The 13,732-nt window shown below is 43.4% G+C and overlaps 1 protein-coding gene across 1 annotated transcript in view; it reads right to left on the reverse strand.

Annotated features, from left to right (window-relative positions):
- Positions 1-13,732, reverse strand: part of ATP10B (ATPase phospholipid transporting 10B (putative)) — a gene marked incomplete at both ends in the record, with an annotated part of 112,559 nt that overhangs the window by 86,490 nt on the left and 12,337 nt on the right. Inside the window, 1 exon segment of the mRNA XM_084242422.1 lies at positions 1,531-1,735. Coding sequence (XP_084098548.1) covers positions 1,531-1,735 — 205 coding nt within the window.

Consider the following 13,732-nt stretch of genomic DNA (forward strand, 5'->3'; position numbering starts at 1 on the left):
GGCCCGGGTCCAGAAGTAGATTATTCTTGGGGTCTAGAACAGCTTCGTAAACTCACCCTAGATCCTGCCCTGGCTTTTTATAAACACTCGGGGGTGGAGGGAGGTGTGGCCAGGACAAGCAGGGAGGGAAAATTCAGACACTGAGGCCCAGGGCAGTGACTGACTCAAGCAGAACCTGGAAACTGATGGGGAGGCTGAGCATCCAATAACAACAAAATGCAAGGTGATGCCCTCATGGTCACGGGGCTCCATTTCCAGTATAGTTATAGCACCCCAGGAGATGCAGTGTGTCTACAAGCCCTGTATTCAATTCTTTACTTTCCTGATCCCATTAGACTCTTACAGCAAAATTATGGGATAGCTAGCATTATCCCCCATGTAAAGATGAATGAACAGACTTCTGAGGACTGAATCAAATGAAAAAAAGGATTTTATGAGACCTGTTCATCAGATGCTTTGAGTGAGAGGCATAGCGAGGTATGATGAACTGATTCCTTGGAGAAGGCCCAATCAGGATAACTAAACCCTCGCTCATGTGAATCTCTGAAGAGATGAAGTGTTTGCCTTTTTATCTCCCCAAGTTCCCCATTCATTCCAATTTCTCCTCAGTCAAAGGCCGGCAGAGTGAAGAAGACGGATAGAATGGGATTCATTTCCACAAGCAGAGAAAGATACTGATGGAACATCAACCCTCGTAAAGAGAATTCTAATTGGAAATTGGAGCATGACACCTGGTTTTAAGGAATCAACTCTTACCTCCTGCCAACACCACTGACATTTACTAGTCTCCTCCCGTGCGCCCTTCCTCATCTCAGTGATCCACGCACATATCACTTAGTCTTCAGCATCACCGTATAGAGAGGACACTATTGTCTCCATTTTCCAGAGGAGGCAATGGGGCATAAGAGGATGATAAGGTGTTAAAGGCAAGGCAACTAGTAAGGGGTGGGGTTGGGTTTTGAACCCAGCTCTGTTGACTTCTGAGCCTGACATGACATCCAAGCCACCACATCCATAAGGCTGAGGATTAAACAAGTGTCAGTGATGCCCTCTGCCCGCAAAGAGGCTTCAGTCCTGTGGGGAAGGTTAGATACACACAAATGGAAAAAAGTTCCTAATAACCCCCTACTTCTGGGTTCAAAGGAGTACTAGAGAAGATTCGAGGACTACTGGGGTTGAGGTGGGCAGGAGAAGCAGGGATTAAATTAGCACAGTAAAGTGGGCTTGTCCCAAGGACAAATGAACAAATACTGGACTTCTTGGTGCACAGCAGAGAGCAGGGGTTCTTCAGTTGAACAGAATATGCCCCCATTGTTATTTAACTTTCAACAAGTTATTTAACTTTTCTTGGCCTCAGTTTCCTTTTCTGGGATGAGAGCATGCCATGCACATCAGAGGGGGTCCAGGAAGACAGAGGGCATCTAACAGATTCGGGGAAAGGAGGCACCACCACTTTCCTCACTGTCCACCAGATTACACTGTTTTACAGTTTTTTGATCTTAACATGGAAAATCTCACAAAGAGGCCTACCTGCTGTGAGAAGCCTTTCACGACGCGCCTTTGTTTGAGGTTTGTCTCACCATCCAAGTTGGCAGTCTCCAGGTGGCAGATCCCGCTGGGGTCAGAGGAGAACAGGAGGAGAATGTCTGCTGGAATGATCTCGTTGCACTGCATCTGGACGAAGTCTCCCACCCGCACGTCCTGCCAGCACTTCTGCACATAGCTCTGCCTTTTCCTGAGGAGGGAGAAAGAGAGAAGTCAGAGGCTGTCTACAGGTTCTCCAGAAAATGAGTGAGTGGAGGAAGTTCCTGGGCACCAAAACACCTTCCAGTCAGTCTGTCGGAAGACTGGTCTCACTTCAACCGTGCCTCAGTCATAACCTTTAGAGAAAAGCTAAGAATGAGACTCAGAATCCCAATAGGCAAAGGTCTGGCCCTCCAGTCATTTAGGGTGCTGGCCTTGAACTGTGCTCAGCCCTTGCCTCCTAGGAGAGAACACTTCAAGGAGAAGGCAGATACACTGTCCCAGGGACCGTACTCTCAATATACCTCCACACCCTGCAGAGAAGTGGGCTATTGCCATAGAATGCAGGGCTGCCGGGAACTTGCATACTGAAAGATTGCTCTGATGATGAGAGTGACGGATGGCAGTAAAGGTGAGGATACAGACAATTCAGAATTTCAGCTCTGTGGAAGTGCTGAAATTGAAAAGCCTGGGCCATCAGGAAATTAGGGAGAAGGCACTAGCAGCTTTGATGGGGTGGGACCCCATAGAACAGAGGGCTGAGGAACCTGAGGAAATAAGGCACTTGCTCTACCCATCCTAAGTATTGAGCCGAGATCCTAATAGTGGCAGCAGCAATTGCCAAATGGCAACTGGCATCGTCAAAGAGCCAAGCATTAGTGCGAATGAATACTTCATTCACCTGCCATATGATCCATGGAAGTAATTGTCAGTATACCCACTTCACAAATGAGGAAATTAAGGATCTCAATGATAAATTTCCTAAGGTCCTAACAAGAACAGGGGTGGAATCTGCATGTGGGTCCATCTTGATGACAGATCTCTTGGTCCTGTCAGCCTCAGCTTTTCCATCATTGGCCAAAGAATGAGCTGCTATCCCAGACAACACATTCTTTTTCAGATATCCTATTTTATAATACCTACTTTCCACTTGGCCAAATACTGAACTATCCCAGGCAATTCGGTCTATTCCATCTTGCACCTTTCAAGAACTATTTCAGGGTGCTCATTCACTAGGCATCCCATGAAAACTTTGGACATGCCAAGTGAAACTAAACTTTCCAGGAGTTCAGAAACTAAACATCTCATATGCCACAGTTCAAATCTGTCCTGAAGGTCTTGGCTGGTGCTTCTGTCTAAAGCTGCTCTTAGAATCACATAGTCCACATAGCATTATTTACACTAGTTGGGACATGGAAGCTGCTGAAATACCTGCTAACGAACAACTGCATCAAGAAGGTTTGATCCATCTGCATGACGGAGTACTGTTCAGCCATAAAAAGGGATGAAATACAGCCATTTGCAACAAAATTTAAGAAGCTTGAATTTTGTGTAGTAAAGCAAGTCAGAACAATAAAAACATACAGTGGACATTTACAAAGCAGATGATGCACATTAACAAAATACTCTGAAATCACTGGAATGAATACTTCATTCACCTGCCATATGATCCATGGAAGTAATTGTCAGTATACCCACTTCACAAATGAGGAAATTAAGGATCTCAATGATAAATTTCCTAAGGTCCTAACAAGAACAGGGGTGGAATCTGCATGTGGGTCCAATAAACACCATGAGGTTCCTGAGATTAAGAGCTGGGAAAGAAAGGGACAGGGAACATAAGGGATGGTGATAGGGGACAAAAAATAGTTGTGTTTGGAAATGTCCCTCTTTAAATTTGGGGTTTGGAACCAAACTAGCATTCCACATGTGGCCCACTGAGGCCAGCTGGCTGGCAGGTGAATGCCTCTGAGCCTCCAGGTCTAGAGGGGCTGTGCTTATGCTCTTCTGTGCTGTTTTGCTCTAATGAGGTTGAGCCCCTCTGGGCATGTAATTGTTTGTTTCTGTTGGAACCTGGGCTACCCCCTCCATCTCCCTGCTGTGCAAATCCATTCTTTCACAGGGAAAGAGAGGGCACCAGAATTTTTCTCTCCTCCTTTGACTGCACAAATGTCCCTGGGAAGGATCAGGGGTTTTTGTTTTCCTCTCTTCTTGGAGGCCTTCTGGAGAACCCCATGTCATCCTCCCAAGATCCCATTTTCCTTCGCATAAAAGTCCTTGCAATGGACTATGCTGAAATACATGTGCTTCCCTTTGGCTGGCCAAGGGGAAATTCAATCAGTCTATAAAATTATGAGGGGCATTGGAATTGGGGAGCAGCCTTGCACTCTAAAGACCCACAGAGCTTGGTGGAAGTATTCTTGGCTCCAGAGAGAATAGCACAGCAGCTTCTGGTTAAACCAATCTGTTGGCCATATTATCCAAGGCTATCAAGGCCACTTCTGTGTCTCTTGGGACAATGCAACTGTAGCATTTTATGAATTCTTCTTTCCATTGAAAAACAGATTTCTCAGCACTTTTATTCCATCAGCTGATTTTATGCATCTCCCCTGCTTTCCATCATTTTTTTCCATGAAGAAAAGGGATAGTCACCACACATTTCTCAGTGCAATTTCAGAAATACATTCAGAGTCAGTTTACTGAGGTATTTAGGGTGGACTCCGCTCCCTCCCAATGTCAATGTTACTGACATAATTCACAGTCTCTACTGATTCAGGGGAGGAACTGCTTTTTCCTCAAAGCTCCTGTTAAATGTTGACATATAAAGCCACTTAAAGGAATTAGAATAGCCCATATTCTGTGGGAAAAGTAAATTAATGAGGTGGCGAGTGGCTGGCTTTCTTTTTTTTTCTTAAAAAATTTCTAAATATTACAGTAAAAATCTCTAAATGTTACAGTAAAAATCTCTCCAAGGAACAAAGGATTGAAACTCAACGTGTCCACAATCTTCCCGAGTTCCTCTCTTTGATCCCTGAGTTGTCTTGCATAATGCCTCTGGGGATGGTGAGGTGTCATCTGATTGCTACAAGCTCAGCATGCCACCCAGGGTCTGAGATGGGATTCAGCGAGAATACTTCTGACCTTCAGTGATAGATACCCTGACTGCTGATACTTCCAGAGCACATGAAAGCAGAGGGCTTGCAAATGTTGTCTGGGAGAGCTGCATCATCGGCCTATCAAAGGCAAGGTCAGTGCACCTCCACCCCCTTCTAATAAAGGACTCCAGTGTTTATTATGACACGTGGGTCACGGAGGTGATGGCAAATGGAGGGTTATGGAGATAAGTTTCTAGAGAATACATTTTGATGAAGAGTCATTTCTGTGGGTTGGGCTGAACTGGGGTCTTGTCAATTGCCATCAGGATGGTAAGGATCATTAGGCCAGTGGAACTCCCAAGAAGCTGAAGGCAGATCTGTCTCTGGGAGGTGGGGAGGGAGGGGTCAGGGCTGTCCTAGTACCCTCACCTCTTTCCACTGCATGGAATCCTCTCTTTCTTAGGATGCCATGTGGTGGTAAAGAAATGAGTTCTTCATAGAGGCTTACCCCTGCTTGCTGCCCACTTCCAACACAGAGATTATTCATCATCTCAAACAGCTGCCCACATGCCCTGGCACTCTCTGGTTGTGTGTGCCCAGCACAGAGAAGCTATGGAATCAACATGATTGTGGGCTATTAGGTATAAAAACAGATTTTTTGGTGTGTGTGCTGGGAATGTGGTTTGGTCATTTACTGGGGTTCACAATTTGAAGAGTTATATTTATTTTGCCCCACAGAGGATGTTATGACTACACCACCACATTTTATAGGAACTTGAGTGATTAAACGATGAGACCTTGGGGGACATTTTCTCCTCACACTGGATGTCTTGCTGCTGCTTTTCTGATCCTCTGGGGTCCACTTTGGCTCCTCAACAGTTAGGAGCATGTTTGTGGAAAAGGCAGGAGCAGACAGCCGAGGGGGTCCAGCCCTTGGAGGCCATCAGTGGCTGAAGCCAACTGAGGCAGAAAAGCAACGTGCTTCTGCATCGAGCGCCACCTGGCATGGCTGGCAGCTGGGACCCCCCCTGGGGAGTCACTGCCCGTGAAGCCAGCCCACTTGGAACAGCTGCCCTGGTTGGACGCAGCCGCACGCTCTCGATCGGCTCCCTGCTCCCTGCTCGGCGGCCCTACACCTGGGAACTGACTGCTATTTTCGTTGCGGGGGATGCTCACTGCTGCTTAAAAATAAGACAAATCAACGTGGCTTGGGACAAAGACTCCATCTGGCAGATTCTGCCTGGAGGAGAAATTAAGTGGTGCAGTGCTAAACAGCTTTCCAAGAGGAGATGGGGCTTATTAAGAGGCAAATAAATAGCAAGAGAGATTTGTTACCAACTGGATGCCATGGGGAAACAGGTAAACGATGGAGGAGTGTGGAGGAGGAGAGGATGCTTGGAGAGGATGCAGGAAGTGCCTTTTCTCAAGTATGTGGGTTTCATGAAGAGTTTCGAGGGACTAGAGTAGAGGAGATTTAGCAGGAGGATTTGTTTTCTGTGGGACTTCCGACTTAAAGTAGGATGATAAGCTGACCTGGGTTGTCCCTCAGGAAGCCTGTTGTGTCAGGCCTAGAACGGCTCATGCTGCTACCCAGGGAGAAAGGGGGGTGCCAGGGAGAATGACAGCGTGGGGTTGAGTGGATTTGAATCTCAGTTTCTGTGAGACCTTGTGCCTGTGCGACCTTGGGCAAGTTACCCAATCTCCGGAGCTTCTGTCTCTTCATCTCTCAGTGAAAGGGAGGATATACACTTCTCTTAGAGGGTTGTTGGGAGGGTGGTGACATGATCCATGCAAGGAAATGAGCTCAGGGCATTGTGTTTAGTAAGCACTTTTAGGCTCATGTGATGACTACGATGTGAATGACTGTTAGCATCTTGATGTGGCTAAGCACCACCACAACAGACCCAGTGTTTGCTTCTTAGTGCTGTAGGGACACCCACCTTATGCCTTATGGTTACCTCACATGGCTTGGGCTCAGGTACATGGTGGGAAAGACAAGCCAAACTTTTCCCCAGGCCTAGAAAGGTGGGACCCAACCTCAATAACTCAAAGACTTAGGGCTCTGAACTCGAATCCCCAGAAAAGTGTGTCTTTAATCAAGGCTGCCCAGAAAATCCTTCTTGAAAAACTAATCCTAAAGTTTATATGACAAGACAAAAGACCCAGAAAAACCAAGACTGTATTGAAGAAGAACATGACCCAACCTCAAGACTTACTATAAGAACAGGATGATGTTGGTGAAAGAATGGGCTGTGTGTGTGTGTGTGTGTGTGTGTGTGTGTACACATGCATATGTATATATACAGTCAACTGACCTCTGAGAAAGGAGCACAGGCAACGTAATGCAGCAAAGACAGTCTTTTCAACAAAGGATATAGAACAACGACACATCCACATGCAAAAAAGTGAATCTAGACAGAGACCTTACACCCTTCCAAAATGACTCAAAATGGACGACAGCCCTACACATAAAATGCAAAAGCACAAAACTCCTAGATAATGTCATAGGACAAAATCTAGATGACCTTGGGTATGGTGGTGACTTTTGAGATACAACATCAAAGGCATTACTCAGGAAAGAAATAATTGATAAGCTGGACTTTGTTAAAATGACAAACTTCTGTGCAAAAGACAGTAGCAAGTGAATGAGAAGATAAACCACAGACGGAAAAAATGTGTCTTGCCAGTGACACATTGATACAGCACTTTACTAATGTGGAGAAACAGGAAAAGTAAAATTGTGCAGTCATATTGGAGACAATTAGACAATGTCTTACAAAATTAAATATACTCTTTACCACATTTTCTGGTAATTGTGCTCCTTTGTATTTACCAAAAGGAGGTGAAAACTTACACCTACATAAAATATCTGCACATGGATGTGCAAAATTGCCAAGGTTTGAATGCAACCAAGATGTCTTTCAGTAGGTAAAAGGGAAATAAAGGGTGGTCATCCAGACAAAAGAATATTATGCAGTGCTAAAAAGAAATGAGCTATCCAGGAGATAGCAGCTATCCAGGAAAAAACTCAAGTGCAGATTGTTAAGTGAAATAAACCAAGCTGAAAAGTCTATATATTGTATAATTCCAACTGTAGGACATTCTGGAAAAAGCAAAAGTATGGAGACAGCAAAAAAATCTGAGGTAGCCAACAGTTACAGGCAGGGGTAGGGATGACTAGGTCGGTCCTAGAGGATTTTTAGGGCAGTGAAACTATTCTATGATACTATAATGATCGGTAAGTCAGGATACGTTTCTTCAAACTTGTAGAATATACTAAGGGTGATGATGTGTTAACATAGGTTCATTCATTGAAACACATGTGCCACACTGGTGGGGGATATTGAAAATGGAGGAGGTTGTGGGCCTCCCCGGTGGCGCAGCGGTTGAGCGCTGGGTTGTGAAGCTGCCGGCTACCTCTGCGGCGCCGGTTCGATCCCTGGCTGCTCCCCGGCCACCAGAGGAGGGTCCCACATGGCGCGCAGACCTCTCCTGCCGCCCGCTGCTCCCCTCAGCAGTGTACTTTGGCCCTTCTGCCTGCTCTGCTCCCTGCTCTGGCTCTGGTGAATTCTCTCACCCTCCCGCGCTTCTGACTGTACCCAGTGCATGTATAAACAAAAAACAAACAAACAAACAAATAAATAAAACATGCCTCTATTTAAAAAAAAATAAAAATAATGTTTAAAAAAAAAAAGAAAATGGAGGAAGTTGTGCAGGGGTTGGGCTGAAGGTATGTGGGAAATCTGTATACCTTCCCCACAATTTTACTGTGAACCTAAAGCTTTTCTTTAAAAAATAGTCTTAGTAAAAGAAACCTGGACTGGAGGATATTTGATAGGTCTCCAACCGAACCTCCACTGTACAGGTGAGACACCCAAGGCGAGGAGTGACCCCGCTGACTGGGCAGTGACAAAGTTGGGCCAGACTCCTGCTCTTTCCATGGCTCTAGCAGGAAAGCCCAGAGTGCTGGAGCTGGTCCAGGAAAACCTGTAATGCCAATTATTTGGTGGTGACATGCTGAAGAAGAACCTCAATGCAGGGGTCAAAGTTTGGAGCCTGGTGCGCCTGATTGGAGCCTGGTGAGCCAGAATAACCTTTTACCTAGTTAGTCTGCCTGTGAACCCTCAGCTTATTAATCTATCAGGTGGAACAAACACTATCTATTTTAGGGGGCCTCCCTGGTGGTGCAAGGGGTTAAGTCTCAGCACTATTAAGCTATCTGCAGCCTCTGCAGCATGAATTTGATCCCTGGTCAGGGAGCAACCCACATGGCACAACAGACCTCTTCTGTTTTGCCCGCTGCTCCTCTCAGCAATGTATTTCAGTAGATCCACCTGTTTTGCTCCCCACGCTGTCTCTGGTGAATGCTCTCACCCCCATACCTCTGGCCTGTACCACAGTTCTTGTATGCATAAATAAACAAATCTTTAAAAAAAACACTATTCTATAGGTGAGAGTGAGCAGGAAGAAAGATAATATATGAAAAATGTCTATGGACCTCAGCTAATAGTATTCACTGCTGCTTTTCTTACCAACACAGCTATCAACCTGGAGCAGATAGGGTCTCTGCTGTGGGGACCACAGCTGAGAGGTTACATAGTTGTTTGTTTTCTAAGCTCTGATGAGTGATGTGTGGAGGTATTTGCCTAGATAAGGAGACTAGAAGGAGGGGATAGGAATTGAAAAATGTAAAAGGGTCTCATGGCCTCTGTCCCCAGGAAATGGAACAGAAACAGCAGCATTTCCATTAAAGACAGTGCGCCCTAAGTGAGTTCCTGTTTCCCCCTACTCATTCCCCCATACCTACCTGTCAGCTAAAGTCTACAAATGAGGGGGGCTTTGCAGTTAGAGGTACATGCAGTCACAGAAGGGAGCAACTGAGGTCAGAGGAGTAGCAAGGGACACAGGAACACTAGTGGGATACAGTGATATTTACCAGACTCTAGGATGCCCAGATATATCTGGGGTGGGCAGTTAAGAACTAGGGTAGGAGGACTGAAATACCAAATCAGCAGTTTGGGGTTAGGGGTCAACTGTCATCGGGGCATTCGGATCTACGCTGGCGAGGCCTGACACATTTGGGTCATGTTTGGACAAGAGCGTATCCTTCTTTATACACTGGAAGAAGCTCTGCAGGCAGCCTGTGCCTTGCCCTCTTTACCCACAGGGCTGCTGCGTATAGAGACCAGAACTGAGCAGAACAGCACTGAGCAGCCATGGCCACGAAACATGGGCTGCGGTCTGGGGGTTTACAGGTGTAACTGGTGAGGTCACAGCCACATCATAGGGAAGCAGCTCCAAGGGTTGGGAGGCCTTTCTGCAGCCCCTGCAGAGCCGAATCCTGCCTTTCCCTTACTACTTGGGGCACCTAGTACCAGTGCCTGCCACCTCTGCCCTGCCTCCTAGCACATTACCATTTGCTAATGTTCCCTGCATCTCTAACTTAACTGTTTAATAAGCTTTCCACAGCTAGGATGACCCTGGGTCTTATATTTCTGTACCTACATGGGGTCAGTATGGTACCAGTATTTAGTAAATACGTAGTAACTGATTCTTTACATTCACCTTGAAAATGAGGCAACAGAAGGGAATATTTTCCTAATCTTTAGTCATTTAAACATCTATCCATTTTGTAAATGAAATTGAGACTAAAAAAAAAATCCAAAAGATCAATGAAACCAAGAGCTGGTTCTTTGAAAAAATCAATAAAATAGACAAACCCCTAGCCAGGCTCACAAAGGAAAAAAGGGAGAAAGCACAAATAAACAGGATCATCAATGAAAGAGGAGAAATCACAACGGACACAGCAGAAATCAAAAGAATAATCAGTAACTGATATGAACAGTTATATGGAAACAAGTTCAACAATCTAGAGGAGATGGACAAATTCCTACAACTCTACAATCACCCAAAGCTAGATAAAGAAGAAATAGAACACCTAAACAGACCAATTACAAGCAGCGAAATTGAAATGGTAATCAAAAACCTCCTCAAAAACAAAAGCCCAGGACCTGATGGATTTACAAATGAATTCTACCAAACATTCAGAGACGAATTAGTGCCTGTCCTTCACAAACTCTTCCAAAAAATTGAGAAGGAAGGGACAATACCAAACACGTTCTATGAAGCCAACATTACACTAATACCAAAACCGAACAAGGACAACACAAAAAAGGAAAACTACAGGCCAATCTCCCTAATGAACACTGATGCAAAAATCCTCAATAAAATTTTAGCTATCAGAATCCAACAATGTATCCATAAGATAATTCACCACGACCAAGTAGGATTCATTCCAGGGACAGAAGGATGGTTTAACATCCGAAAATCAATCAACGTTATCCAACACATCAACAAAAAGAAATATAAAAACCATATGATAATGTCAATAGATGCTGAGAAAGCTTTCGACAAAGTGCAACACCCATTCATGATAAAAGCCCTTGAAATTCTTGGGATACAAGGAACATAGCTCAACATCATAAAGGCCATCTATGAGAAGCCAACAGCCAGTATCATTCTCAATGGTGAAAAGTTGAAAGCATTTCCATTAAGATCTGGAACAAGACAAGGATGTCCAGTCTCACCACTGCTTTTCAATATAATACTGGAAGTCCTAGCCAGAGCAACAAGACAAGAGAAAGACATCCAAGGAATCCAAATAGGAAAAGAAGTCAAACTATCACTATTTGCAGATGATATGATAATATATATAGAGAACCCCAAAAACTCCACAGAAAAACTAATTGAACTCATCAATCAGTTCAGTAAAGTGGCAGGATACGAAATCAACATGCAAAAGTCAGTAGCCTTCCTATACACAAACAATAAATCTGAAAAAGAAGAAATAAAAAAAAAATCCCTTTTATTATCGAAACAAAAAAAGTCAAATACTTGGGAATAAATCTAACAAAAGAGGTAAAGGACCTTTACAAAGAAAACTATAAAACACTGTTAAAAGAAGTAGAAGAAGACACAAAGAAATGGAAAGACATCCCCTGCTCATGGATTGGAAGAATAAACATTATTAAAATGGCCATCCTACCAAAAGCAGTATACAGACTCAATGCTAGTCCAATAAAAATTTCAATGTCAATCTTCAAAGAAATAGAACAATTATTGATGAAATTCATATGGAATCACCAAAAACCCCGAATAGCCAAAGCTCTCCTGAAAAAAAAAGAAGGGAATGGAGGCATCACACTCCCCGACTTCAAACTCTGCTACAAAGCCATAATCATCAAAACTGCATGGTATTGGAACAAGAACAGACACACAGACCAATGGAATCGAATAGAAAATCCAGAAATAAACCCACAGATTTATGGTCAACTAATATTTGACAAAGGAGCAAAGACTATGCATTGGAGCAAAGAAAGTTTGTTCAATAAATGGTGCTGGGAAAACTGGGTCGCTACATGCAAAAGAATGAAGCTTGACCACTACCTCACACCATACCCAAAAATCAACTCAAAATGGATTAAAGAACTAGACATAAGACCTGAAACCATAAAATACATAGAAGGAAATACAGGCGAAACACTAGCAACGATAAACAGCTGGGACTACATCAAATTAAAGAGCTTCTGCACAGCAAAAGAGACAATAACAAAAACAAAGAGAAACCCCACCAACTGGGAGAACATTGTTGCACACAACATTGATGATAAAGGACTGATCACAAAAATCTGCAAAGAGCTGATGAGACTCAACAACAACAAAGAAAATAATCCAGTCAAAAAATGGGCAGAAGAGCTAAAAAGAAACTTCTCTGAAGAGGAAATGTGAATGGCCAACAGGCATATGAAAAAATGTTCAACATCACTTGCAATCAGGGAAATGCAAATCAAAACTACCATGAGATATCATCTCACACCAGTGAGAATGGCACATATTAAAAAAACTAGCAACAACAAATGCTGGCGAGGTTGTAGAGAAAAAGGAACTCTTCTGCACTGTTGGAGGGAGTGCAAACTGGTCCAACCACTATGGAGAGCTGTGTGGAGATTTCTGGTCCTACTAAACATAGAGCTTCCACAGGTTCCAGCAATTCCACTCCTAGGTATTTACCCAAAGGACACAGAAACATCAATTCCAAAGAGCACCTGCACCCCTATGTTTATAGCAGCACTGTTTACAATAGCTAAGCTTTAGAAACAACCCAAATGCCCAAAAATAGATGACTGGATCAAGAAGATATGGTACATATACACCACGGAATATTACTCAACATTCAAAAAAGATAAACACATGCAATTTGCAGCAACATGGATGGAGCTGGAAGGGATCATGCTCAGTGAAATAAGCCAGAAAGAAAAAGCCACTCATAGCAGGAATCTAGAAAACCTAAATAAGGGACCAGGAAAATGAATAACTATAAGGAAGTGAAAATCAAAATCAACAAAAAACTATGAACTTGAGACACTCTATGGGGGGTGGGGAGCGGGGAGGGGAGGGATTGGGGTCAAAATAAGGGGGTTGCAATTGTATGGGGAATATAAAAATAAAATTTATTTAAAAAAATAAACATCTATCCATTTTGTTATGGACTCACCAGGGGAGACTTCCAATAAAATGACATATGAAATTGTATAATTGTGCAATGTACACAATAACATACTTTATACAATGCATATAATACATACACTGTATATATCATACACTATACAATGTCATATATCATGAGGTGATGATATATGTAACATATGTGACATGCCATGGCATGAAATAACATACTCACATGCACTAAGTATAGCCCTTAACCTACATTACCATTTAGCAACCTGATAATGAAATACCTTTCATTATTACTATGATCTTTATTTCATAGATGAGGAAATTTATACCTAGAAAGATTATAGGGATTTCCCCCTTATCTGCAGGTACACATTCTGAGAACCTCAGGGGTTGCCTGAAACCTTAGCTAGCACCCAACCCCATGTATACTGTGTTTCTCCTATACATACACACCTGTGATAGTTTAATTTATAAATTAGGCACAGTAGGAGATGAACAATACAAATGCAAGAGAACAATTACAAAAACATTATATTAAAAGTTACATGAATATGGTTCCTCTTGCTCTCAAAACACCATATTACGCATAATATTTT

Source organism: Talpa europaea (genome assembly GCF_964194135.1).
Source record: "Talpa europaea genome assembly, chromosome: 9".
Classification (NCBI taxonomy): domain Eukaryota; kingdom Metazoa; phylum Chordata; class Mammalia; order Eulipotyphla; family Talpidae; genus Talpa; species Talpa europaea.